At 32.9% G+C, this 26,725-nt stretch overlaps 3 protein-coding genes across 3 annotated transcripts; 2 read left to right on the top strand and 1 right to left on the bottom strand.

Moving 5' to 3' along the window:
• Nucleotides 1-350: 350 nt before the first annotated feature.
• On the bottom strand, nucleotides 351-2,601 carry LOC132758617 (uncharacterized). The gene is made up of 2 exons (XM_060750312.1): nucleotides 2,457-2,601; nucleotides 351-1,513 (listed from the first exon to the last, which is right to left on the bottom strand). The coding sequence occupies exon 2, from the start codon at nucleotides 1,499-1,501 to the stop codon at nucleotides 557-559; it is 945 nt and encodes a 314-aa protein (XP_060606295.1). The 5' UTR covers nucleotides 1,502-1,513; nucleotides 2,457-2,601; the 3' UTR covers nucleotides 351-556.
• Nucleotides 2,602-12,247: 9,646 nt separating this feature from the next.
• On the top strand, nucleotides 12,248-13,888 carry LOC132758632 (uncharacterized). The gene is made up of 2 exons (XM_060750328.1): nucleotides 12,248-12,371; nucleotides 13,018-13,888. The coding sequence occupies exon 2, from the start codon at nucleotides 13,019-13,021 to the stop codon at nucleotides 13,886-13,888; it is 870 nt and encodes a 289-aa protein (XP_060606311.1). The 5' UTR covers nucleotides 12,248-12,371; nucleotide 13,018.
• A 7,510-nt stretch (nucleotides 13,889-21,398) lies between these two features.
• On the top strand, nucleotides 21,399-26,276 carry LOC132758579 (uncharacterized). Its single transcript, XM_060750268.1, has 4 exons — nucleotides 21,399-22,423; nucleotides 22,969-23,084; nucleotides 24,390-24,523; nucleotides 24,824-26,276. Exons 1-4 carry the CDS (start codon nucleotides 22,375-22,377, stop codon nucleotides 25,014-25,016), a joined length of 492 nt encoding a protein of 163 aa, XP_060606251.1. The 5' UTR covers nucleotides 21,399-22,374; the 3' UTR covers nucleotides 25,017-26,276.
• The last annotated feature ends 449 nt before the right edge of the window (nucleotides 26,277-26,725 follow it).

Raw genomic sequence — 26,725 nt, 5'->3', positions numbered from 1 at the left:
ACAAAAAGATTATGTCAGATGCTGTTTTGGCATAGAAAATTGATGTCAGATGTTGAATATGGAAAGTATGTATTTAGTGAACAAAATTCTTACAAATATACAACAGTTAAAGAATTAAAAAAAATTGACTTTTTCACAAGTGGTTTGTTATTCCTTTATAGAATGTCTTTGTTGTTAGCAGTTATACATTTGTAAATATTAATTCTCCGTTATATCCTTATTATCAAAAACATGTTATCTCGTTAAGTACTGAAATTATTCACCATAAACTTCACACATGTACGAATTGTGTTAATTGTTGGTCACTGTCCAAGACCCATAACTCTAGCCTTCACTCTGACTTAATTATAGCCATTTGTAAAATTAGCAAAGAGAATGAATATGGTATAATGTAAATAGTGTTGGAATGCCGGTCTATCAAAAAAGTATATACTAACAGTTCACATTTCTGCTTCTGGAACAACTGTGTAAAAGCCATTTTGCAAGTTAAGTTCTCTCAGGGACACACATCTGAGGATAAAGTTCCTGATCACGTGACAAAGTTTGCATGACATATCTAGTAGGTTATACCAGCTGTTGGTTTCAATTTAGCATTCATATAATCGATACATGCCACTGGTTCGTACTTCTCCGAGCCATCTAATGGTTTAACCACACATTCATTATCTGGAATTATGAAAAACACAGCCGACTGCCTTGTCTTCATTCTCTTGGATTCCACTTCCGGTATATTAACCATGTGCTTTATGGCGACAACTGAGTCGGAAGTCCATCGTTGAAGTAGATCTCCGGCGAACAAGACAATGGTACCGGGAACAGGGGTCACTGGTACGATCCCATGACCCGACATGTTGACCTCTAGTCCCCCAACATCGTCTTGAAATAAAAATGAAACCGTCCCATAATCAGAATGTTCACCCAGACGAATTTGGTCATGTTTTACCGAGATATCTGAAGGTAATGGTGGATAAAACAGTGTTCTCAGAGCCGATAGATTTTTCATTTGACCAATATATCTATGCGCATCCCTTAAAAACCTCTGGTTTAGACCTAGGCCTAGAGACAGCGCGTCCAGGATATTGTTTCCAAAGGTTGTACAACGATCAAATAACTCTTTACAAGCTTTATGAAACTCTTTATTTTCCCAGTCTGCCTGGTCGTCTACAGGATGGTAATTAAAGGATTCCTTCAAGTCTCCTGGTCGTTGAGTGTTTAAATTTTCGTGTTCATATGGGTAATAACCGAATTCTCGTTGCGGCCCCTTGATATACTGCATTTTCATCTCTCTAGGCTGTTTAAAGAATTCCTCTGCTAAAGCAAAATATTGATCAATGAAACCCTGGTCAATACCATGATTCTTGATGAAGCAGACACCAAATTCGCAGAGCGCGCCCAAAATACTTTTTCCAACAGCTTCCAGGACGTCTGCGCCAACATCTTGTGACTTCCGGTGCAGACTTATATCCGCAACGTCAATCACGGGAAAGTTTCGACTTGACATGTCTCTTGATGCCTGGGGAAAAAGACATATGATGAGTTAGATAAGAATAAGAATAGTATTCGACTAATTTGATAATATCATTTTTAAAAAACGAGCTCGAATGTAATATATATATAGCATCAAATTTTGAAAACTATTCTGCAGTAAATCCTGTGTAGTATGTGATATTTTAACTAAAAGAGGAAGTGTCATGATATTTTCATTAAGACCATTCATGCGCAACATATCCGGTCTAAAGCACTTAAACAAAGAGGTCTGAGGCAAAGAAGTCACACACTAATCAATGTCATAGTCGTATAATAAGTGGGCTAAGAATTCTGACCGGAAATTGAAACGGAAGCTACGATAAAAAAATTTTGCTGGTCAATAAAGATTATTAAATGTGACTTTGTTATAAAGTAATTATAAAGAAAACTATATTTTTTTACAAATAACTTGTTAATAAAGAAAGGTGCTAAATATACTAATACTTTATTCAATTAGTTTCTTCAAGGAAATGATCCCATTAATCTTTCTTTCATGTACACTTTTTAACCCAAAACCTGCTGACAACAAAAATTATTAGCCTTTGTCGCCAGTATATAGAGCCAGGCAGTCTCGTTACATTAGTGTAAGATGACCAGACACCTTACTGTTCCTTGAACATTTTTGCACATGTATTTTGATATTCATTCCTCTTAAACTTTGAACGGACTGTTTTAAAGTCAGAGCACAGCGCATTAGCAAGGTAAGTGTTAATGGCACTAACAATTAGGATAAGTGCCATATATGTCAAGCAACTCACTTTGTCACAACTTGCTAACAATTTTTAAACATGTTTTCTTGTTTTTAATCGTTGCATATTTGTATTACATGTGCATGATAGTATATAGAATACTTATAAAAATAAAAGCTAAAATATAGACAAATAAGAATCCCTAAAGAAAGCCCAACAAGAATTGGAAATAAAACTTACGTTGAGGGAGTTTGTTTTACCCAGACACACAAATGTAAGTACACTATTTTACACAAAACCTATCATGCTCCTGCAATGTTTGAATATATAAGTACAAATTAAAGTTTATCTACTGGTAAATTCGTGGTCCAGCATAATATATCTGATCAAATAAGCTTAGACGTTGTGACTGCGCATTCATACCAAAAACAAGCTATTTGTACGTGTAGTTAACCATAGAGATGATTTCCGATCCGCTTTACTCGAATCATGACTAAGATGAATATCCAAACCTTTTCAGCTGAAAATGAGCACTGCTGCACACTCAAAAATAGTCACAAGTACGGTAGTAAAAAGCTGGCAAGTTGTCAAAAACATTTTTGCGACGGACGCGCCCTCAGGCGCGTTCAGAGCTAAGTCATCTACACATGGGAATTCGTTGGCTACTATCGCGCAATGTGTCCTAAACCGATTAACAGCCCAAGAAATAGTACATGAATTCGATCCTTCAAAACTCCCATACTTTGTCTGGATATCTTAAAATCTTCCATATTTAGCCTTTCCAATTTCAAATTAAGTTATCCAAGTTAAAATATGAACGTATATTATTGATAAAAACGTTGTAGTCCCGTAGTATTATTGCGCAATATGCAAATTACTGCCGAAACGATTTACCGCTGTCGAAAAAGTAGGACAGCAAATTATACTACAATAAAGGTGTAACCTCTGAGTTCCAAGACATTATTAGTAGGAAATAAATATTTCTACATTATACAAAACATTATTATTAACAAATCAAAAGTTTTTCGTGACTCTAGGATAACTCGCGCATTAATAAAAGAAGAACTATTTTCGTGACTCATACTGCGGGTTTAGCTGAATATTCAGCAGTTATTAATATATTATATTAGATACAGTACAATGGTTAGTATAAATATCTATTTTTGAAAATGCATGTAAGAAGAGAGTTTTCAACACTTTACCGCCATGTAGTCTTTCATGATTAGGAAGTTATAATATCAGTTCTACTTCCGATTCTTGTGGTTTGTTTACATATTTTTTTAGGTCATGATATGAGTTAACCTTCGCTATTCTAAAAATAGATTCTGCTTCACCTGTTCTGATTTTTGGACAGGCGATTAGGGAGTACACATTATACATGTAAGAAATTCTATACAATTGTAAGAAGCAAACCAGTTGAAAATGGAATTTAGTGTGAAATTGAAAAGGACAACTAAACACTGTAGTGCTTAAGTGACATTTAAATTAAAATAAAAACGATGTGCTCTGGCCTCTACATATTTACCTTGTAAATAAAAAAAATCTAAAAAATACACTTTTAATTGCTGATGATTTTAACCAAATTTTTTTTTTAATGAGACATATCCAAGAGAAATAAAAATACAAATGACTTATATTTTATTGTCTATATGCCCACTATGATATAACACGAAGCATTTCTAAATAGCATTCTCAAATGTAAAATATATTATGTTTGAAGTTTATTTGCCTGGTTTTATTTTAAAAATATTTCGTTGACAGTTTTTTTTCTATTTACATATCATTTGTTGGAATTAATCGATAAGGACACTAATTTACAAGTTTGACCAGAGTATTTAGGCATAAAATTCATTCTGTATTTAAGTGCTTGAAAGTAGAAAATCTGAATTATATCAGTTTGGGACACAAAATATATTGCTCTACAAATCTCGAACTTGTATGGAACAAATTTTCTCTGTTATATATTTTGTGTTTTGTTTTTGTTTTGTTTTTGTATTTTCTGATCGTAAGATCAGTAAATACATAGCTAACATTCACGGTCTAACACAAAATTTCCTCACAGTCCTAACAACGCAAAGTAGTTCTCACTCAAAACTGCTTAAAAACCAGCAATTTAAAAGAAAGAATAATTTTTAATGTAGGCATTTAACGAATTACAGTGCACTAAAAGTTTAGATTAGTCAACAGAAATATGAGGTTACAATAACAACTTTCGCGGATGAATATCTTTTTTACCCAATGAAAAATGTTCGGCTATTTCCGTAAAGCTTCAGATTATCATGAATATCATTTTAATCAATGAAAATGCTATTTTTAGCTTTGTCGATTACCGAATACTCCAGAGCGTAGTACACAAATAAATCTGACTGTCGAGTAGTGGAATATATACACGTCGGACTGTTTTGGCGAGAAGATTTTCGCTAAATTATTTTCATCAGTGTTAAACAACAGGTTTATCGTGAACAAAATACATCGAAATTAATAAGGATTACAAACACGAAATGGAAATTCTCAATTTAGAATGACATAATGTATTCGTTTTTATTCAAGGTACATATGTATAACTTCGCCGTGGTGCAGAGGTAAGCGGTCTCGTTGAGGGTGTGAGAGGCCTATGGTTCAAATCCTAGTCGAGGCAATTCTATTTTTTTTTACCTCAGAGCGTATTACACTGTCGAGTAGTGGAATATATACATGTCGGACTGTTTTGGGGAGAAGATTTTCGCTAAATTATTTACATCAATTTTAGACAACAGGTTTATCGTGAAGAAAATACCTCGAAATTAATAAGGATTACCATGGAGCTAAATATAAGATTTATATATCTGTGGGAATGGATATTCTAAAATTAGAATTATTTGATTTTATTCAGGCTGTTTTCGTTAAACATTTTCGTGGTGCAAGGGTAACGCGCTCGTTTAGGGTGTTAGAGGTCTGGGGTTCAAATCCCAGTCGAGGCAACTTTTTTTATTAAGGAAGTAGCCACGATATGCAAGGATAAAAGGATAAAGCGTTGCTGTCAAAAACAATGAACATAAATGAATTTTGATGCAACTCTAGTCATGCATAGTTCCGTATGTATCAAACTCAAACTGTTAAAGTAAAAAATCAAAACGCAGTCGCTGCATCTCGGTGCCATGCAAGGTGAATTATAGTATATAAAAATAAACTAATACAGGAAAATACATACAGATATACAGTACGATTTAGATTGCAAAGGTCAGAAAATACCACAGAGCTTGCAGCCCTTTCATTTAAAAATGTAACAGATCAAAAAGTATTTGCATCATTTCCAATCTGTAATTTCCATCTCTTTTAGAAAGCTACTTGACAGTTCATACAATGATTGATTGTATGTATAAACAAACATTGATAATCATTTAAACAGCTAATCGATAGGTCACACAATGATTATATGTATAAACAACACCGATGGTCTTTTAAAAGCTACTCGATAGGTGACACAATGATTTAATGTACATGTATAAACAATATTGGTGGTCGTTTAAAAAGGCTACTAGACAAGTGACAAAATGATAATATGTGTATAATAGAACAACATACAATTTGATTGTCAAAGATACTCGACATGTGACAAAAAAGTATTGATGAGTAGCTTCCACCAAATGACAATTTACTCGACAGGTGAAAAAGATAGTATGAATAAACAAAATAGACAGGTTTTTAAAAAGCTACTTGACAGATGGCAAAAAGGAAAGAAAAGAAAGAAATAAAAACAATATTAACAATATCAAGTTATCATCAGCGTCGGTAGCCACGGCTGAAATAAGATAATATTCTACACCATAAAAAAACAAGAGAACTTTAGTATTTTTATATGTAATTAGAAACAAGATCTTCGTCGTTGTCATCATTTTAGTTTATTGTTTATGTAATAGAAAGAGCACCGAAACACGAGGCTATCTGATTTGTACGAGGGGGCGTAGCCCCCGAGTATGAATCAGATTGCCGAGTGTTTTGGTGTTCTTTCTCTTTTGTATCATAGTCAAACATAAAAACACGTTCCCTGTTGTCACAAATTTAAACCCCGGGAAAAAGTAACCAATGATCGAGCATCTGAATATGATATTTCTGCCGCTTTCCCTTTCTCTGCCGTCACAATATGTAAACCCCAGGAAAAATTAGCCAATCAACGGGCATGATCTGGAGTGCGGGTAACTGATACCTGCACTCCAGTTACCGCACTGTGCATGCATATGTATACGATTTAACTCGGACACTTTTTAACAGAAAGGTCCCCAAACTATGATACAAATAGCACATACTGCATACAGGATGAAGAAATCGGTCAAAGGGAATTAACTTTAATCACGTTACGATTCACTTGTTTGTGAAAATAATATTCTTTTTGAAAATAAGTGATAGGTCATTTGGCCGCGGCTGCATAAGACAGTCCTGGTTTGGAATACTGCGGAAGGGTCTGGATTGTTGTTTGAGGCATAGAACTATATGACTGTTTAGATGTAGTTGAGTATCCTTGGCTTTTGCTTAAATCCTGAGCATGTGTTTTATCCTTTTCCGGCCACGGAAGATTTAACCAATAGCGGTAGTTTAATTGCAATTGCGTAGCAAATCCCTGTGATGCATATTTCACGTAAATGTTTCCTTCAAAAGACCACGCTTTTTCAACATTTGACTTGTCTTTTACACGACAGGATGCCAACATGTCCGCGTTCATTTTCGTCAAATCTTCGTTGACATAAATCTTATGTTCTTTCAGGTGTTTTGACCTGTTGAAAAGTTCGACTTTTGTTTGGCGTCTTACAAATTTAACTATAATTGGCCTATGCTTGCCGACTTTTTATTTTCCAAGTCTGTGGCTGATGTCAATATCTGCTTTCTGTAGAACAAGATCTGATTTGCTTTTTATTGTGTCTAATAATTTTTGCAATCGTCCGTAATGCCAAAGATTCGAACACTATTTCTGCGACTGTATTGTTCGGACTCGTTTTCAAATTTTTCACAGCAAAATTCATCTTTTTTTAATTCTTTCGTTAAATTAAATCTTTTGTTCTAGTTTTTCAATTTCTGAGCTTGTGTATGGACGTCATGTTCGAGAACCTCTACTCTCTTAGTCATTAACTTACTTTCATTTCATTCATTTTATCTTCGATAATTTTCTTTATAAAAGTGGTATCATCTTTTGATAATAGTGTTGATAATTGAATACTGATGTCTGCCAGCTGCTTTTCAAATTTTGTTTCGTATAAAGTTTCCTTTAAAAATGCAGAAGTATTATACACCGAGCTGTCGTCCATAATGCAATTATTTTTGGGCGTGCTATTAGATTGAGGTTTTGGATTACTGTGCTTTACTTTTTAGTTTTAGTCTTTTTACATTTTTGTTTAGAAACTGAGTAAACAGGTCAATATTGTCACTGGTATCTAATTCACTAACAGTTGAAGAGCGTTGTCTTGCTTTCATTTGAGCTCATTATGATACATAAATCATTTCAACATAAATCTTCTATAAATATATAAATATCACACTGTTCAACAAAAGCATATTAAAGCCGATAGCGGCTCAGTCATGCGTGACAGCCAATTTTGTCAGGGACGGTAGACCCTCAGGCTATTTTGCGCTCACAAATTGCTCACAAAAAGTCTCTCCACACATTTAATTTCTAAAAGTTCAAGATAACCTCTTTATGCAACATTCAAATTCCAACTTACATATTTTAATAATATTCCATATATCCTTCATGAATGCAACAGTAACTTAATTATACGAATTTAACATTTACATCGCTATAAAAATCGTGAAAGCTTTTAGCCAAAATACATCATTGTTTTGTTTACATTTTACCGGTAGTCACCACCTTTCAATCGAATAGAAAAAATATTACTACACATTGATTGTCAAAAGATTACTTTACATTGATGTACAAAAGAGTACCTGACATTGATGGACAAAAGATTACATCACATTGATGGACAAAAGATTACTTCACATTGATGGACAAAAGATTACTTCACATCGATGGACAAAAGATAAACCCACAACGATGGACAAAAGATTACTTCACAACGATGGTCAAAAGATAAACACACAACGATGGACAAAAGAAAACCCCACATCGATGGACAAAAGATTACTTCACAACGATGGACAAAAGATAAACCCACAACGATGGACAAAAGATAAACCCACAAGGATGGACAAAAGATAACCCCACATCGATGGACAAAAGATTACTTCACAACGATAGACAAAAGATAGCCCCACATCGATAGACAAAAGATAGCCCCACATCGATGGACAAAAGATTACTTCACATCGATGGACAAAAGATAACCTCGCATCGATGGACAAAAGATTACTTCACATTGATGGACAAAAGATTACTTCAAAATGATAGACAAAAGATAGCCCCACATCGATGGACAAAATATTACTTCACATCGATGGACAAAAGATAACCTCGCATCGATGGACAAAAGATTACTTCACATTGATGGACAAAAGATTACTTCAAAATGATAGACAAAAGATAACCCCACATTGATGGACAAAAGATTACTTCACAATGATAGACAAAAGATAACCCCACATCGATGGACAAAAGATTACTTCACATCGATGGACAAAAGATTACTTCACATTGATGGACAAAAGATTACTTCACATCGATGGACAAAAGATTACAGATAGTAGGTTTAACGGTAGAATTTATTTTTAACAATACTTTTAGTAATAGACTCTCTGGCCTAGTGGATGTTGTTGATGACTGTCACCCAAGAAATCGGAGTTCAAAAACTAGCGTATGACATGTATTATTTTGTTTTCTTTTTTTTTTTTTGACTTTTTAATCATGCATAATGTACTGGTAATATAAAATCAAAACTAAAACAAACTGAAGAAATAAAATGATTAGATCAACATATTTTTTATTTGAATGAAAATGTAGATATTCTGTGTCTGTGTACAGTGAATTTTAAGCTACAATAACTGCTTGTTGTCCATTCTTAACATAGAATATGTTTTAAAAAGGATAGTACTTTCTTGAAGCGATAATAACTTAACCCAGTATTTAATCATAATTATTTTCCGTTGAAAATACCCTTCATATGTCTTCACTTTCAAGTCAAAGTATTTTATAGAAGCTAGTAAAGAAGCATTTTCTTTCTTAAGAGATCACATTTTCCCTATTTTTTGCAATGCAACAGAATAATAATTGTTCGTGTATTGCTGAAGCAGTGTTTGATTTATAACGATGAAGAACTACATAAAAAGCATGAACATTTTTTTTTGAAATTACATGGATCCCAGTAAACGTTTTACTTAGAAGAAAGACCTTAACCCGACTCTGCCACTATTATGTACCTCCATCAGGCTCTATGGAAAATATAGGGTAATTGTCTGTCATTTTTGCTTGATATCTTTCAATATCATTTTCCTTTTCAGACGTACAGAATGTCTGTAATAAAAAAACGACTTTTAATTCAAAAATGACAAAATAATTCCCATTTCAACAAGGAAGCATTCGAAATGACACCAGGGTCATGATTTTATCTTTCTTTGCAAAATGCTTCACAGCGAATGCTTTTTGGTTCGAGAGAAGAATGATTTATATTGCCTTTTTTAAAAATCTATATTTTTTGTTTTTGTATCCAAGATTGCAACCGAAACCATTTGAACAACTTTGGTAGAAATTCATGTGCATTTCATCAAATCTGGCCAAGTAGTTACTGAGCGGATGTCATTGGACACACATGTGTACAACAGACGGACGAATAGTCATCGGGCCAATAAGCTTAATTTAAAAGTCTATAATATCATCATTTATACATTTTACCTAGTATATATAGAAAATACTGAGGTCTAAACTGTAACCGAAATCTGGGTATAAACTGTAACAAAATCAGATAAAAATCGCTGGGTCTATACTGTAACCCTGCACAATTCACCTCGCTCTATACTGTAACATTGTTTATTTTTCGAACGCATTTGACGAACAAGAAAATAGGTTCAACTGGTCATTTACTTTTATAAACGTTTCTAAACACAAAGGACTAATGATTTGTAGGTTTACTTATTGTAGACATGCTTAAATAATGTCGGAATTGGAGAAAAATGCGTTGGTCTCTCGATTCAAATTTTCAATCTGTCAAATCAGCACATTTATGAGACAATATGTAGAGATAAAACTGCGGTGCAAGGTCTGAAAAAATATATGGCTAGATACCTGATCTAGTTCCATCTTTAAGAAACTGAACTACTTGTAGTATGGACCGGAATAAAATCACCTATCTGTCTTCGCCACAAATAATCCTCCATCTTGAAAATTCTATACTGTAACCGGAAAGCGCGATACTGTAACACGTTCCCTACGGTGTAAATGTATCGACTTCATGTATCTAAATTTATCAGTCAATGTTTGAATATTCATTTATATGAATATGTCTATCTAAAGATATATAAAGCAAATTGTACCTGCAGATATACAAAACATATTTTGTCACAGATATTAAGAAATATGCTATCACAAAACATTTTTTCACATTTATTTAGAAATATTTTATTACTACAGATGTTCAAAAATATAGTGTTCTTTTTTAACTTTCTAAAAACATTTTGCTTTACATATATTCTAAATAAATTAATGTAACTGATTTTCGTGATAAAACGTCTTTTCTCCTTTGGTTTGTTTTTAGAGTACATTTTGAGATCAATGATTTGTTTCCATCTCATGTATTTGATTAGACAGACGTATTTTTCCAGTTGAATGTTGTATATTTCAACTGCAAATGACGTTTGACCTTTCACATCATCTATCATGACTGATCGAAATACATTTATAATACTGGCACGTTTGTAACGTCATTTTTCATTGGATAATCTTGACGTTTAATAGTTGTATTTTCTGATCGAAGATCAGGAAATACAAAGCTAACATTCAATCTCTTACACAGCTGTTTCACGACAAACCTAACAACAAGTAAATCTTAAAACAGCTTAAACCTAGCGATTTAAAAGAAATAGTTTTATTTTGTTACAAGTATCCAACAAATTACAACGCTTTCAAAGTTTAAAAGTGACTTCGAGTTATAGAATTGTCAATAAATGTACATTCACAAATTACGCGGATGGATATGATTTTAATCAATGGAAATGCTATTTTTAGCGATGTCGATTACCGAATACTACACAAATAAATCTGACTGTCGAGTAGTGGAATATATACATGTCGGACTGTTTTGGCGAGAAGATTTTTGCTAAATTATTTACACCAATGTTAAACAACAGGTTTATAGTGAACAAAATACCTCGAAATTGATAAGGATTACAAACCCGAAATGCAATAGAAATTCTTAATTTAGTATTACTTGATTTTATTCAGGCCCTTCGTATGACTTCTCCGTGGTGCTGGGGTAACGCGCTCGTTTAGAGTGTCAGGGGTCTGGGGTTCAAATCCCATTCAAGGCAACTATTTTTTAAATTTATTTTTAAAGTTTCTTTGTTAAGGAAGGAGCCACGTTATGCTAGGATAAAGTGTGGCTGTTATACAAATGAACATAAATGATTTTTGATGCAACTCTAGTCATGCAAAATTCCGTACGTATCAAACTCTGGTGCCCTGCAAGAAGAATTATAGTACATAAAAATAAACATATACAGGAAAATAATACAGATATACAGTGCGATTTAGATTGCAAAGATCAGAAAATACCACAGAGCTTGCAGCCCTTTGATTTCTAAAAGAAGCCTTAATGTCTCTCCGGTTGCATGTCCGTCGCATTCAGTGCTGCAGCACTTTGATTTTCTGAATTTACCGATTTGCTTCACTCAAAAATACAAGCAGAAGATAATTATAGTTACAGACTTTAAGCAGAAAATATATCAAATTTGGCGCAAACGAAAACAGACTGAAGTGCGGATTTAACAAAATATAATACAACAGGATGGTCTGATTATGTATGTACACGAACTAGTGTTGACTGCTAAGTAAGTAAATGTACACGCTGTATGTGTTTGCATGCAAATTATTATATTCTACAGGACATTTCTATGTCACCATTTACGTTTCATATAATCCTAATACACTATACAAAACATTAGAAAAGGTCATTTAATTGGTAAGGAGGCGAACTTGTCCACTTATTATATAAAGCTGTGGATTTGTGTATGCAGCATGTATGTTCTTTATTATTATTATTATTATTATTGTTATTAATATTATTATTATTATTATTATTATTATTATTATTATTATTATTATTATTATTATTATTATTATTATAATTGTTGTTGTTGTTCTTCTTCTTCTTATTATTATTATTATTATTATTATATTATTATTATTATTATTATTATTATTAGACATCTACTAAAACTTAAAAGTGAAACAAGAAAGACATTTAAAGATAGCTCTTTCTCGTTGTTAAATTTCATAGTGTAACAATTTTCAGTGTCTTGATCAACATCATTTAATCGTAAATTCGAAACAAATAAGATTCACAATTACACATACTGCAATTTTGTCTTTAAATAGTTTTATTTAACTTTCAACCCACGTAAATTGCCAAAAAAATGACATGCAAAAACGCACATACTGCGCGTTAGTCACGCAGTATAAAAATTGTGATAAATACTGCAAAATCAGCCTTTCATTGCATGTATCATGTATTACTCTTTCTTAGAAATTGACTTTCTTGAATTTTTGGCTCAAATCAATGGAAACAAGATAATTTTAATTGTGAACTGAAGATTATAATGCAATTAATATGTAACAGTTAATGTCTCCTTAATGTCTAAATATTTTCTTTTATTCATCTTGTAGCATGTCTGATGATGAAAGTAAACTATTTCCGGTAATTGACGTTGATGGGATAGCTATTTACCGGACGTCACGTGATATTGACGTTGATACATTAGCAAGTGTAGGTAAAAAAGTAACGGATGCGCTCTGCGAATTTGGTGTCTGCTACATCAAGAATCATGGTATTGACCGGGGTTTCATTGATCAATATTTTGCTTTGGCAGAAGAATTCTTTAAACAGCCAAGAGAGGTAAAAATGAAGTATGTACATGGACCGAAACAAGAATTCGGTTATTATCCGTATGAACACGAAAATCTAAATACTCAACGACCAGGAGACTTGAAGGAGTCCTTTAATTATCATCCTGTAGACGATCAAGCAGACTGGGAAAATAAAGAGTTTTATAAAGCTTGTAAAGAGTTATTTGATCGTTGTACAACCTTTGGAAACAATATCCTAGACGCGCTGTCTCTAGGCCTAGGTCTAAACCAGAGGTTTTTAAGGGATGAGCATAGATATATTGGTCAAATGAAAAATCTATCGGCTTTGAGAACACTGTTTTATCCACCATTACCTTCAGATATCTCCGTAAAACATGACCAAATTCGTCTTGGTGAACATTCTGATTATGGGACGGTTTCATTTCTATTTCAAGATGATGTCGGGGGACTAGAGGTCAACATGCCGGGACATGGGATCGTACCAGTGACCCCTGTTCCCGGTACCATTGTCTTGTTCGCTGCCGATCTTCTTCAACGATGGACTTCTGACTCGCTGACTGCCGTAAAGCATATGGTAAATATACCGGAAGTAGAATCACAAAGAAGAAAGCCCAGGCAATCAGTCGTGTTCTTCATTAATCCAGATAATGAATGTATTGTTATAATCTAAATTTATCTTGTACTTTTTTGTCTGTTTTGTAAGTCTTAAACAGTTCATGCACATATACTTTAATGTATAATTTATCTATAAATATTAACTTCTCTTTCTTACTGAAGTTTTATTCTTATTCATTTAATTGTGTACTTGATTATTTTTATTTCAACTATTGTCACATTTCATATTAAATGTGTCAAACTTAAATTATAACTAAGATTAAATCTACAGATTAAATTGCAAAATTAATATATCCTGCTTAAAGGTAAATATAAAGAGATGTTAATGGTTCTAGGTGACAATACTTTTTATATGATCAGGGATTTTATGCCCTTAGGTAATAATTATAAGATCTGCCATCACATATCTTTTGAATATGTGATTGTTTTATTTCCTTTCCCTTTTTAAATGTGTCAATATCTTCCTTTATGATTAAATCTGCTTCACTTTCTTGTTTGTATATATACTGGTCAGAAATTCTGTGAAGTCATATTCCATCTTGACTGTCACAGAATAAAGAATTAATGTTTTTCAAAATTTAAATCTTGGATTTTTATTTATCAGGTATGTTGAGTTATTTTTTTTTCTATATATCTGCTGTTCTTCATTCAATGTTTCACTGTAAGAAATATGTTTTATTTTATCTTAAGCTGTTTCTCTCAAATATGTTTTAATATATATATTTTGTAGATTTTTCAATACTTTGCATATTAAATAATCATTGTATTTTATAACCTAAATAACTGAGATCTTGGAATATTTCTTATTGTAGAAGCAAAGTAAAATGTCATAAGATAATGTATAAAGTTAGTTTTGCTTTATAAGAAATGTTAAATCTAAGTTCTTTACTTAATATAAAGTAATTTGTAAATAAAATACTATTATTTTAGTTATTAATAAATTGTTCCATAAGTAATATTTTTCATATAATTTATATTGATATAGTTGATTTTATTCAATCATCAGTTTCATTTCAAAGCTATTTAAAAGTTCATTTTTATAAGTATCGGTTGATTAAGGATTTTTATCATCGACCAAGATCTCGGTATCTTCTCACATGCAAAGCGAGTTATTGTTAAATTCCCCATATCATGTATTTGTTAATTTAAATATTACAATTACTGAATGATTATTATAATTATTTATTATGTATTGTAAAATATATATATTCCATCTTGACTGTCACAGAATAAAGAATTTATGTTTTTCAAAATTTAAATCTTGGATTTTTATTTATCAGTCCTCTAGTATATCTCCAAAAAGGGGCGCGCATCGAAACCGGTATAACAAGTGGTGGGTAACAGTGGTGGTCGATGTCAGATCCAGTCAACCGATACTACCTTCGAAGTGGAGAATCATCTTCATCTCCAGTTACTCCAATCCGCCCTCCAAGGCGTAATCAATCAACTAGTTCTCTGCCAACAGTCACAGCTCCACAGGTAGCCACTACATCATTAATCACTATGTCTACAAGACAAAGCTCCAGTTATCTGAGTAACTTTCGCCTCCAGGGTTATAATGGTATTGAAGATGTTGATTCTTGGCTTGAAAGATTTGAGCTTTTTGCTCAGCGGGAAAACATTGATGCAGAGCAAATGTACAAAGACTTACAATTGTGCCTTGTTGATGGAGCCGGACTCTGGTACAGTACAGTGGCAAAGAAGGAGCCAACGATCAAAGATTATGCCACTTTAAAGGCAGCTCTTTCAACACGTTTTTCCCTTATCGATAAGGATGAAATTCCTAATATTGAACAATCACCCGTAGAAACTGTTGATCAGTATTTCAATCGTTTTATTTCATTAATTCGATATTGTGAACTCACAGAAGGACAAAAAGTTAGCTTATTCATAAAAGGATTAAATTCACTCTATCGTACACAAGTTAAACTCAATGAACCGAAAACCGTTGAAGACGCAAGACGTCGTGCAAAACTTGTAGCAGATGCTACTGGAATTCAGCCTGGTGTTGCACCAGTTAGTGCTCTTGAACCGAACATTCAAACTTTACAAACTGTCATGCAGGAAAGTTTAGTTCAACCAATTAAAGAGGCCATGGAGAGTTTAAATCAGAAATTTGAGGGTCTCTTGCGGGAAACACAAAATTTACGGAAAAGTCAACCAAGGGCATCAGATCGCAGCAAAGCTTCACTACAAGGTCAAGGATACTTCAATCGGATTCAAGCTCAGCCATCACAACAACATCCTCAGAAGCAGCACATACCTCATCAGCAAAACAGTTATCAGCAAAACCAGCATACATGTCCTCACTGCAATGGTAAGGCTAGATTTTGTAGTTTCTTTTATAACAATGTATGTCCTGGTCAGAAGGCTACTTGCTATGAATGTAATGAGGTTGGTCATCTCCGATATGTACATTAGGGAAACGTGCCTACTTACAGGAAACCTGTGGGTAGGCATACTGGCAATCAAGGCATGGTGAATCAAAACGTTAAGAGAAAGACAACATTCAAATCTAATTACTCTTCAAGTAGTGCTACATTTCAAAAGTCACCACTAATTGCAATTATGTCTGGGCTGCAAAGAAATACTATTGTTTGCAACATTGGGAACAAGAAAATTCAATGTCTGTTAGATACTGGTGCAGAAATTTCATGCATTTCTCAGTCATTTCTAAACAATTCTACATTGAAAGGGTTAAATATTTAGGACATATTCTTTCAAAACATGGAGTTGAGGTGGACAAGGAAAAGACTCAAGCTGTGGATGAATTTCCAACCCCAACTAACCAGAGATCACTATCGCTCATTTCTAGGACTTTGTAATTTACTACAGAAAATTTGTACTTAATTACCTCAAAAACTTACAGTTCCCTTAAATGAGCTATTACAAAAGGACCGGAAGTTTATATGGGAGGATAAACACCAAAAAGCATTTGAAGAATTTGAAGCATGCTTTGGTTACAGCTCCGATGATTCATTATCCAGACATGAAACCAGTCTTCATACTCACCACTTCATGCCTCGGATACTTCTTTGGCCTATATTTTGAGGTCAAAAAGGGTCTTGATGGAAAAGAAAGGGTGTGTGTGTGTACGGAGGTCGGGCTCTACGTTCTGATGAAAGGAAATGGGGGGTGTTACGGATAAAGAATGTCTAGCTGTTTTGGAAGGTATTCGGACATAATAAACAATATTTCGGTACATAGGCAATTTAAGATATACACAGACCACAAGGCGTTAATATGGCTGCACAAAGTCAAAGACACCTCAAGTAGACTTGGGAGATGTGGTCTATGGAGATGCAGGCATATAACTATGAGATCATCCATAGGAAAGGATCTGCAAATCATGAATGCAGATGCCTTGTCTCGTCGTGTCTATTCTGATGAGCCAAGTGTGTCTGTTTATGAAGATCCTGAATCCTTAAAGAAAACCCAACAAACAGTGGCCATGGCAAATGTTAATAATACTCATTTGTCAGGTTCATCTGTAGAGGTAACACACGACGAACCGGAAACTCAAAATAAACAAAATATGGCGGATGGGTCTTTTTCTTTCACAAGTACAGAGGAGGTTTCAGAAGAACCAGAAAGAATTGAAGTTTTCTTTAACTATAATTTAAATCCAGCTATAGCAAGAATCCATGTATCTTAAAAATGAAGAGGGTTGTATAGACAAAATAACTAATGTAGATTATAATCCAAATTCAAATAATTCTGTAAAGGACTCTAAATCAAGAAAAACAACAGGAATCAAAACAAAAAGATGACTCAGATATTGAAAGTAATGGAGTGGAAAGCAAACAAAATGATGAAGAAGGAAACCGATCAAAACCACTCTGGGAAAAACCTGAAATGGGTATTCATCAACAAGAATGTTGAAGATTTTAAATTCATTTATAGATATTTAGAGAAAGGAGAACATCCCCTCGAGGACAACAAATTGGCTGACAAGACTGGTAGAGAAGCTAACCATTACATGCTACTGGATGGAGTATTATATCATATCTATGAGTCACGTGGCAAATCAGAAAACGAACAATTTTACCAAGTAGCTGTGCCTAAACAATTTCGAAAAAGACATCCTAGCTAGCTATCATGATTGTATTGCAGGAGGATGTCATCTAGGACAGCAACGTTCTTTTTGCGGCTTTTTGAAATATAAATACTTCTGGCCTAATTACTATCAGGATATGGTAAATCATGTTCGTGAATGTGATGTTTGTCAAAGGATTAAAGTTGACAGGCATCCACATAGTATACCTCTTACTAGCATGCCAATTGATCAAATTCTGGATAGATGGCATATAGATATTCTTGGACCTCTACCAAAATCTGAAGAAGGCTTCCAATACATTCTTCTTGTTGTAGAGAGAGCTTCAGTAAATGGTGTTGAAGCAATACCTATGAAAAATATGGAAGCCAGTTACAGTGGGCCGAACACTTGTTTAATCAAGTTATTTCTAGGTATGGTGCTCCAAGGGTTCTTGTCTCCGATAGAGGAACGTAACTTTATGTCCAAGTTGGTGAGTGCACTGTGTGAGATGTTTGATATAGCACGACATCACACCAGTGCATATCATCCACAGACCAAATTCAACCTGCTGAACGGCTGAATTCCACACTGGAACAGATCCTTAGGGCATACATTAATGATGAACAAAACAATTGGCCTTCCATTCTACCTGCTGCCATGATGGCAATACGTATGTCACCATCAACCCAATCCACACAATTCTCACCCTTTTACTTGCTCTTTGGAAAAGAAATGAACCTGCCAATCGATACTTCTCTCATCCCAAAAAACAGAAATGGGATTAGATGGAGTATCATTCTTTGATCAAATGTACAGGAACCTAGGCGTAGCTAGGCAAATTGCCGGAGATAATCTCAAGATATCTCAGGAGAAGTCAAAGAAACGGCATGATGCAAAATCAAAGGAACCAGGCTTTAAAACAGGTGATTGGGTTCTTTTCTGAAAAAAATATGAAATCAAAGAAAGGAGTTTTCACCCAAGCTCATGCCAAAACATGTAGGTCCATACCTCATCCAAACAATGCGGACCAAATTTCACCTATCGATTGATAGACATAAAGACTCAATTTGCCATTGAAAGGTTTTGGTGTAAATTTGCGGCAAGACTGAAACTCTATGTACAAGCCCAAACCTAAACTCTCAAAGATTATTCCAGACCTACTAGGGAACAAGTGTTGCATCAACCTATGCAGTCTGAAACAGCACATACTAATGCTGGATCCTCTTTAGGAGATAAAGAAACCAATGGTGAGGACTTATTTCAGGGAAAATCATCAAAAGATAGGTTCATCAATGGTAAGAAACATTATCAATTTGAAGGATCTAGAGAATGGATACATATGGATAAATGTCATCTTGACGACATTCAAAAACTATCTCATCAGGAAAGCAAATAGGAAGCCTTCACAGCATGGAATGAAAACCCGCAGTAAAACATATGAGACCCAGAACACATTGGGTTCAAATGAATAAATTTATGTCTATGTGTGTATGTTTTTATATAATCCACTGTTAACCTAACAAATAAATAAATCTATATCCCTATTTTACATGTTTTTTTTGTGTGTCTTTTAATGTAGCAAAGCGCTCCAAAGGTCCTAACAAATTAACTTTAGTTGTCTAGTAGTGCTATAAGATGGTTTAGCCACCATCTAAAACCGGGCTGAGGTCTACATCTATATTGTTTGTATCTGTCTGTGTCTGTTGTTATTTGTTTTTTCTAGTATATATATTAGATCACAATTTCATTTTTATAAAGATATATCTAGATCCCTCTTATTTTGTGTCACATGAATTCATGTTGAATGAGTCAATCTCTTAATGAAGGTTTCTACTGCCATGACATAAGAATATGCGACAAAGTCTGGAAATTAGAAAAAAACATTGTTTTGTTTTGCTTTGTTTTGTTCATTGAACAAACAAAAACAAGTCATCTCTTTGCTTAGGCAAGTGGATCCTTCTGCCCAGACTATGCATTGCATCAATTTGAAACTACAATTTCTAGTTCTTAATCTTGCATAAAACAAATGATTTATCTCGGAACTAATTGATAGTTCATTGTTATAATGTAAATTTGTCTTGTATATATTCATGCATATTACTGTATAATTTTAAATGCTTACATCTCTGTATATATTTCTTTTCCAGTTTCATTAATTCATTTAATTGTACAGGTATTTCTATTTCAACTTTGGGGACCAAAGTTAAGGGGGACTGGGCAATTGTTATAATCTAAATTTATCTTGTACTTTTTTGTCTGTTTTGTAAGTCTTAAACAGTTCATGCACATATACTTTAATGTATAATTTATCTATAAATATTAACTTCTCTTTCTTACTGAAGTTTTATTCTTATTCATTTTAATTGTGTACTTGATTATTTTTATTTCAACTATTGTCACATTTCATATTAAATGTGTCAAACTTAAATTATAACTAAGATTAAATCTACAGATTAAATTGCAAAATTAATATATCCTGCTTAAAGGTAAATATAAAGAGATGTTAATGGTTCTAGGTGACAATACTTTTTTATATGATCAGGGATTTTATATGCCCTTAGGTAATAATTATAAGATCTGCCATCACATATCTTTTGAATATGTGATTGTTTTATTTCCTTTCCCTTTTTAAATGTGTCAATATCTTCCTTTATGATTAAATCTGCTTCACTTTCTTGTTTGTATATATACTGGTCAGAAATTCTGTGAAGTCATATTCCATCTTGACTGTCACAGAATAAAGAATTAATGTTTTTTCAAAATTTAAATCTTGGATTTTTATTTATCAGGTATGTTGAGTTATTTTTTTTTCTATATATCTGCTGTTCTTCATTCAATGTTTCACTGTAAAGAAATATGTTTTATTTTATCTTAAGCTGTTTCTCTCAAATATGTTTTAATATATATATTTTGTAGATTTTTTTCAATACTTTGCATATTAAATAATCATTGTATTTTATAACCTAAATAACTGAGATCTTGGAATATTTCTTATTGTAGAAGTAAAGTAAAATGTCATAGGATAATAAATGTATAAAGTTTAGTTTTGCTTTATAAGAAATGTTAAATCTAAGTTCTTTACTTAATATAAAGTAATTTGTAAATAAAAATACTATTATTTTAGTTATTAATAAATTGTTCCATAAGTAATATTTTCATATAATTTATATTGATATAGTTGATTTTATTCAATCATCAGTTTCATTTCAAAGCTATTTAAAAGTTCATTTTTATAAGTATCGGTTGATTAAGGATTTTTATCATCGACCAAGATCTCGGTATCTTCTCACATGCAAAGCGAGTTATTGTTAAATTCCCCATATCATGTATTTGTTAATTTAGATATTGCAATTACTAAATAATTATTATAATTATTTATAATGTATTGTAAATATAAAGATATTCCATCTTGACTGTCACAGAATAAAGAATTAATGTTTTTCAAAATTTAAATCTTGGATTTTTATTTATCAGTCCTCTAGCATATCTCCAAAGCGGGGCGTGCATTCAAACCGGTATAACAGTATCATTAAACCGTTAGATGGCTCAGAGAAATACCAACCAGTCTCCTGTATTGAATATATAAACGCCAAATTGAAGTCTGCTGCAGGCATTACATATTAACCATATGGTTTTATTTAGCACGCAGTACGAGTAGAAATATATACATGTATATCATCATTATGATTCAAAGTAAATAAAGCTGTAGTTTACAAAATTATTGTTTGAAATAACTTTGAAGATGTATATGTACTTCCAAAGTAACTGTATGAAAGAAATAAATTAGTGTATTCCTTTCAGAGCGAATGGTGCATGCAGGCAAACCCTACATGATATTTTTGTTCCGAAACATTTTATTGTGTTTACGTACAATACTACATATACATATATGTGTTAAATAATAGGGAAATTCATTATTAAAACATTTTCGAGAATTGATCTTGAGATTATAGAAGTAACATGTACCATTTCAACCCTCCTTGACATTCGGTTTTGGTCACCCTTATACCAATCGGTGAAATATATAAAGGTACGGTACCGCTGAATATTTTTTGTGCCATTTCTTGGATCAACCAAACTTTACTCGAGCTGAAATCTTGAAATTATTACCATCTGTTCTCGAATGGGATTAAGACTCTTATTTTTTACTCATTTTTATTTTCAGTTTCAAAATCGTTCCAATGCCGTTGTAATATAGTATAGAAATCAATCGTTGGCTATATACATCCGTAACTTATTATTACGTGATTAGATGCAATAAAATAGCTTCTGCTTTGGAAGGGAACTGTACATGTATTCTTATTCCAGGCAGTGATGTTAATTAGATCGTCTTAACTATCTCCCGATTTTTAATGGCCGTTGAAGGTGATTATTCCATCATGCAATAAGATAACATATAAACTTAGAACTTAAGTTTGTTATACTGCTAAATAATTCATAGGATCCCGGAAATAATGTGAAATAAAGAAAATTTGCAGACGAGAATTAAGCGCGCGATTGTGTGTATGACAACCATGCCTAAAGGATACGCCGCTATTAAAGCCAAGTCTGATGGTTAGTATTTTTTTTATCTTTATTATTTAATTTACATTTTTTATATAAATTTCAAACATGCCGTAAAATATGGCACTGAATACAATATGCTCGCTACTTTTTATTTGCATAAATCTTCTTTCTTTTGTTTTCTTCTTGTTATTGCAAATAATTTCTTTTTTGGAAATATCTATTTTTGTAAATATCGTGTTTGTTTGATTTAACATTCATATACTGAGCTTTTTTTTTAATTGTATGAAACGTTCTGTATAGTATATTCTTTTAAACCTATTTTACTATTTTATTAATTTGTTGGAAAGAATTATATGCATTTCTATCAATAAATAACATTACGTACGGAAATATGAAACATTATTATTATTATTATTATATGTTATGAACATCTTTTGGGGAATTTTCCAAAGTATCTAATCAATCTTGGACTGTTTTTATGATCATATATACTCTTTTTAAGAATACATTGTATTTTCATTCATGATAGTTGGAATAATATATACGTTTTCAAAGATATATTTATATTTCTTCAAATTTCATTTCTGGACTAGAGGCCGAAAAAGACAAATTCTTTATGAAGAATGTGACGTATTACTGCAAGGGGCGTGGTTGTCGCCACAAAGGCGTACCTGAACTGAAGCCAACGGCGGTTTGCTTTTATATTAAGGTATGCATGCTGAAATTAACGAGATCGTTTTGATATTATAAAAGTCAGAAATATTTTAAAGTAAAATCATCATAAAATTCAAATAAGAGAAACAATTGACTCTCAATAAGTCAAAATCGCCTTACTCAAAACACAGGGATCCAGCACAGTGTTGGGATAGTGTAAAAAAGTAATTCTAGAAAAAAAAATACTGTATATATAATATAGACAAGGGGTTGAACTCGCCAAATCGGCCGAATGTCACTAGTCCAGTATAAGTCAAAATTGCAAAGTCATTTTTACGTAAATCATATAAAGCTATATATCAAATTGCAGCTAAATGACATCACTAGACGTTGACAATAACATAAATGTCCCCACTAATACCGTTTTTGAACAACAAACCGATATTTCGGATAGAATATCGTATTTTTGCTAGGTCGGACACGATCGCGTAACCTGTCCCTACGCAATTTTCTACGTGTAAAAACACAATTTTAAACCATGTCATTGTACCAACCCGCAATAAATCGATAAAACAAATTCAAAGAAACAACTTACTGCTGGAAATTGTTCCAAAACCAATCAAGTATAGCAAAAATTCAGTTCTTTTTTATTACTCTTCCGTTAATTTTTTTTTGAAGCCATGATACATACTCGGCTCCGGTTGTAAGACGCCGTTTGATTAGACGATACTGTGACCATTTCGCGGTCGTGTCCGACCTAGCAAAAATACGATATTCTATCCGAAATATCGGTTTGTTGTTCAAAAACGGTATAAGTGGGGACAATTATGTTATTGTCAACGTCTAGTGATGTCATTTAGCTGCAATTTGATATATAGCTTTATATGATTTACGTAAAAATGACTTTGCAATTTTGACTTATACTGAACTAGTGACATTCGGCCGATTTGGCGAGTTCAACCCCTTGTCTATATATTATATATACAGTATATTTTTTTTCTAGAATTACTTTTTTTACACTATCCCAACACTGTGCTGGGTCCATGTGACTCAAAATTCCACGTTAGTCGAAGAATTTCTATAGTATTATAAATCGTTTCACAATAAATATGTGACATTAACACGAGTCAAGAGATTGGCTTAGTACATGTGGAAGATTTATATGTTTTCAGCGAGAAATTCCGCCTGTGTCAGGGCGGGTACTGTATCAGTCCCATCAGGTATTAAAAAGCAGCTTACAAAACAGTCCCATCAGGTATTAAAAAGCAGCTTACAAAATTGTAGAAACCAGAATTATTATACAATTGTTATGAACCTGTACAATGCTTTAATAACTTCATCCGAAAATTTACATTTCAAGGGTTCAAACTGTTCGCACAAGGAAGTATGTGACCGAATAGAAGACGTTTTGCCTCTGTATCCCGGCGCAAAGATAGAAGAGGTGCAGTTTGTTCCACTTGGCGTGCACCTAGATTCAATAGTTACCGAAAATCGGTATGGATAAGTTTATATGAATATAATTGAAAATATTTGTTTTCTAAAAAGTTGCCACCAGTTTAAGTGTTCGTTTTAAGTAACTAAAATATGTAAATTCTTTAAGTTTATCAGTGCGTTGTCTTTTTTTATAATTTTTTACATAATTTTTTTCTTCTTGTATCATACCGATTATTCGACGGAAAAATTTGACTTGTGAAAAGGTCTATATACAGTATATATTTACAAGTACAAAATCGATAGACTTGTGAGTCTGTATAAAATAACCATTATCATAACTATTATATTTATATATTTCAGCTGGATAATTACATTAAACTCGGTTGGTGCCAGAAACAGGATTGCTGGAACCTCTTTGCACATAAAAGGTCAAAAGATTACGTTGCGGCGGTATGATGACATCATTCAGCTAGAGTTCCGGAAATGCTCACGTTCTGGTGCTGTCAAAGATATGGTATCGAAAATAAAGCAACTCAATACAGGAACCGAATGATGTAAAACAAACAAACAAAAATCCCGACCAACATTATTTTATCAGAAACATGACAATACTGTATATGTACAGTCTACAATTTAATTGATTGGGCGGGAAATTGGAATTTTGTGAAAGGAAAATCACTTTTAAATTTTAATTTGAACCCGACATTGGACAATTTACCTCTATGATATGGTTAAGAATACAATTACCTTCAGCTAAACATTTCGGTAAAATCCGAAAGAAAATCACCATAAGGAACAGTCGAAATCTACTTTATTTATAATGAATTTTTAGTATATATATGATTTTGTTAAGGTCGATTAAGTAGAGGAAACAATACTGGAATGTGTTCCTGAATCTAACAAATGTAAAGTTTCTTGATTAAGGACACATCGGCTTACCATTGACGCCGGATATTCGAATCAGACATCCGGATACATCCGGATGTTCGGATCGTTGTATATTCTTAGTTGGCTGATATGACGTAACCATTTTTTCGCGACCTTTTGCAAAGTGTAGTATTTCGTTTTACTTCCTTTTTAATTGAATGTTACGTATCAAAAATGTTTCGGTATTGATTTTATTTTTTTTTCTATCCCACGCGACCAGCAATCTGTAGATTAGTAGAACATGCACGTGTTAATTGTCGTTGTTCAACATTCTTAAATAATTTTTAAATGCTTTAAATATTCGATTAAATGGAGAGAGTAAAAACACACTTCAAGACCGACCAGAATGGCAAAATTGAAATTGACTCAGTTTGATTGAGCCTATCCATTGGCAGCATTGGTAAACCTATTTTATTGAAAACACTAGTTTGGACGGTATTGGTTAAAATATTTTACTTTTTTTCTGGTGATCACATCAGTATATGTATTGCTTTCTTTATTGATACTGGCTTATTTACCAACTCTCTCAGAGAAGCTATAACAGTCTCCCCATATTCAAAAGTGATGATAAAGAAAAGCCAGGCAGCTGCAGGCCTACATCTATTTTGTCTTCAATTTACAAAATATTTGAGAGACACAAAGTAAATCAAGTATAATCCATCTTTAAGTAAACAATCATCATTATTAATCATATCTCATATAACTAATTCTGTTACATCACATGACTATTTAGAATACATGTATTTTATTTATTTTTGATTAGAATTACTAATAATGGCGTTTCATATTATTAAATTCGTGTATTGATATCATTAGACAGCAAAGTACATGCAGGTAAATTGCAAGTTATTGACACATATCCGTTTTTTTTATTTGTTATGTTTATTGACCCTTCTATTCTTAAATTTCAAAATACATGTACTTGTATATAAACCTTTGTCTTTCATTGCATTCCATTCACCCCACACCTGTAAACTTGAAGAATATAAACAAATACTAAATTCCAATCGAAGCTTATTTTTATACAAATATTACGTGTACTATCACATTGAAATTTTACTGAATCCCGTGCTGACAGAATATTCGGCAGGACATTCAGATAAACTATAGGTGTCTTGCAAAGGAGTCTGTTAACGATAAGCAAGGGGCAGGACGTGAAGTGGTTGCACACTTGGTTCAAGCGAGCGAATTGGTTGCAAACTTGACAAAATGGCGAAAATGGCGTGATTTTTTGAAACGGGTAAACGAGTTTTTGCCAGGCAAGTGGGTTTCTTTGTTATTTTGAAGTTCATTAGTATGTCTATTCCATAATGCAATATATATGCCACACTCGGT

This window comes from Ruditapes philippinarum, unplaced genomic scaffold (assembly GCF_026571515.1).
Source record: "Ruditapes philippinarum isolate M1 unplaced genomic scaffold, ASM2657151v2 ctg3782_1_1_1_1, whole genome shotgun sequence".
Lineage (NCBI taxonomy): Eukaryota > Metazoa > Mollusca > Bivalvia > Venerida > Veneridae > Ruditapes > Ruditapes philippinarum.
Note: the sequence above shows the minus strand (reverse complement) of the source record. Positions and strands in the feature narration are given on the sequence as shown.

What these genes read in the sequence shown, in the direction of transcription:
- LOC132758617 (XM_060750312.1), bottom strand. Translation starts at nt 1,501, where the DNA reads ATGTCAAGTCGAAACTTTCCCGTGATTGACGTTGCGGATATAAGTCTG.
- LOC132758579 (XM_060750268.1), top strand. Translation starts at nt 22,375, where the DNA reads ATGACAACCATGCCTAAAGGATACGCCGCTATTAAAGCCAAGTCTGAT. An exon ending in TATTAAAGCCAAGTCTGATG is followed by an intron (nt 22,424 to 22,968) that starts GTTAGTATTTTT and finishes TTTCTGGACTAG; the next exon opens with AGGCCGAAAAAGACAAATTC. An exon ending in TCAATAGTTACCGAAAATCG is followed by an intron (nt 24,524 to 24,823) that starts GTATGGATAAGT and finishes TATATATTTCAG; the next exon opens with CTGGATAATTACATTAAACT.
- LOC132758632 (XM_060750328.1), top strand. Translation starts at nt 13,019, where the DNA reads ATGTCTGATGATGAAAGTAAACTATTTCCGGTAATTGACGTTGATGGG.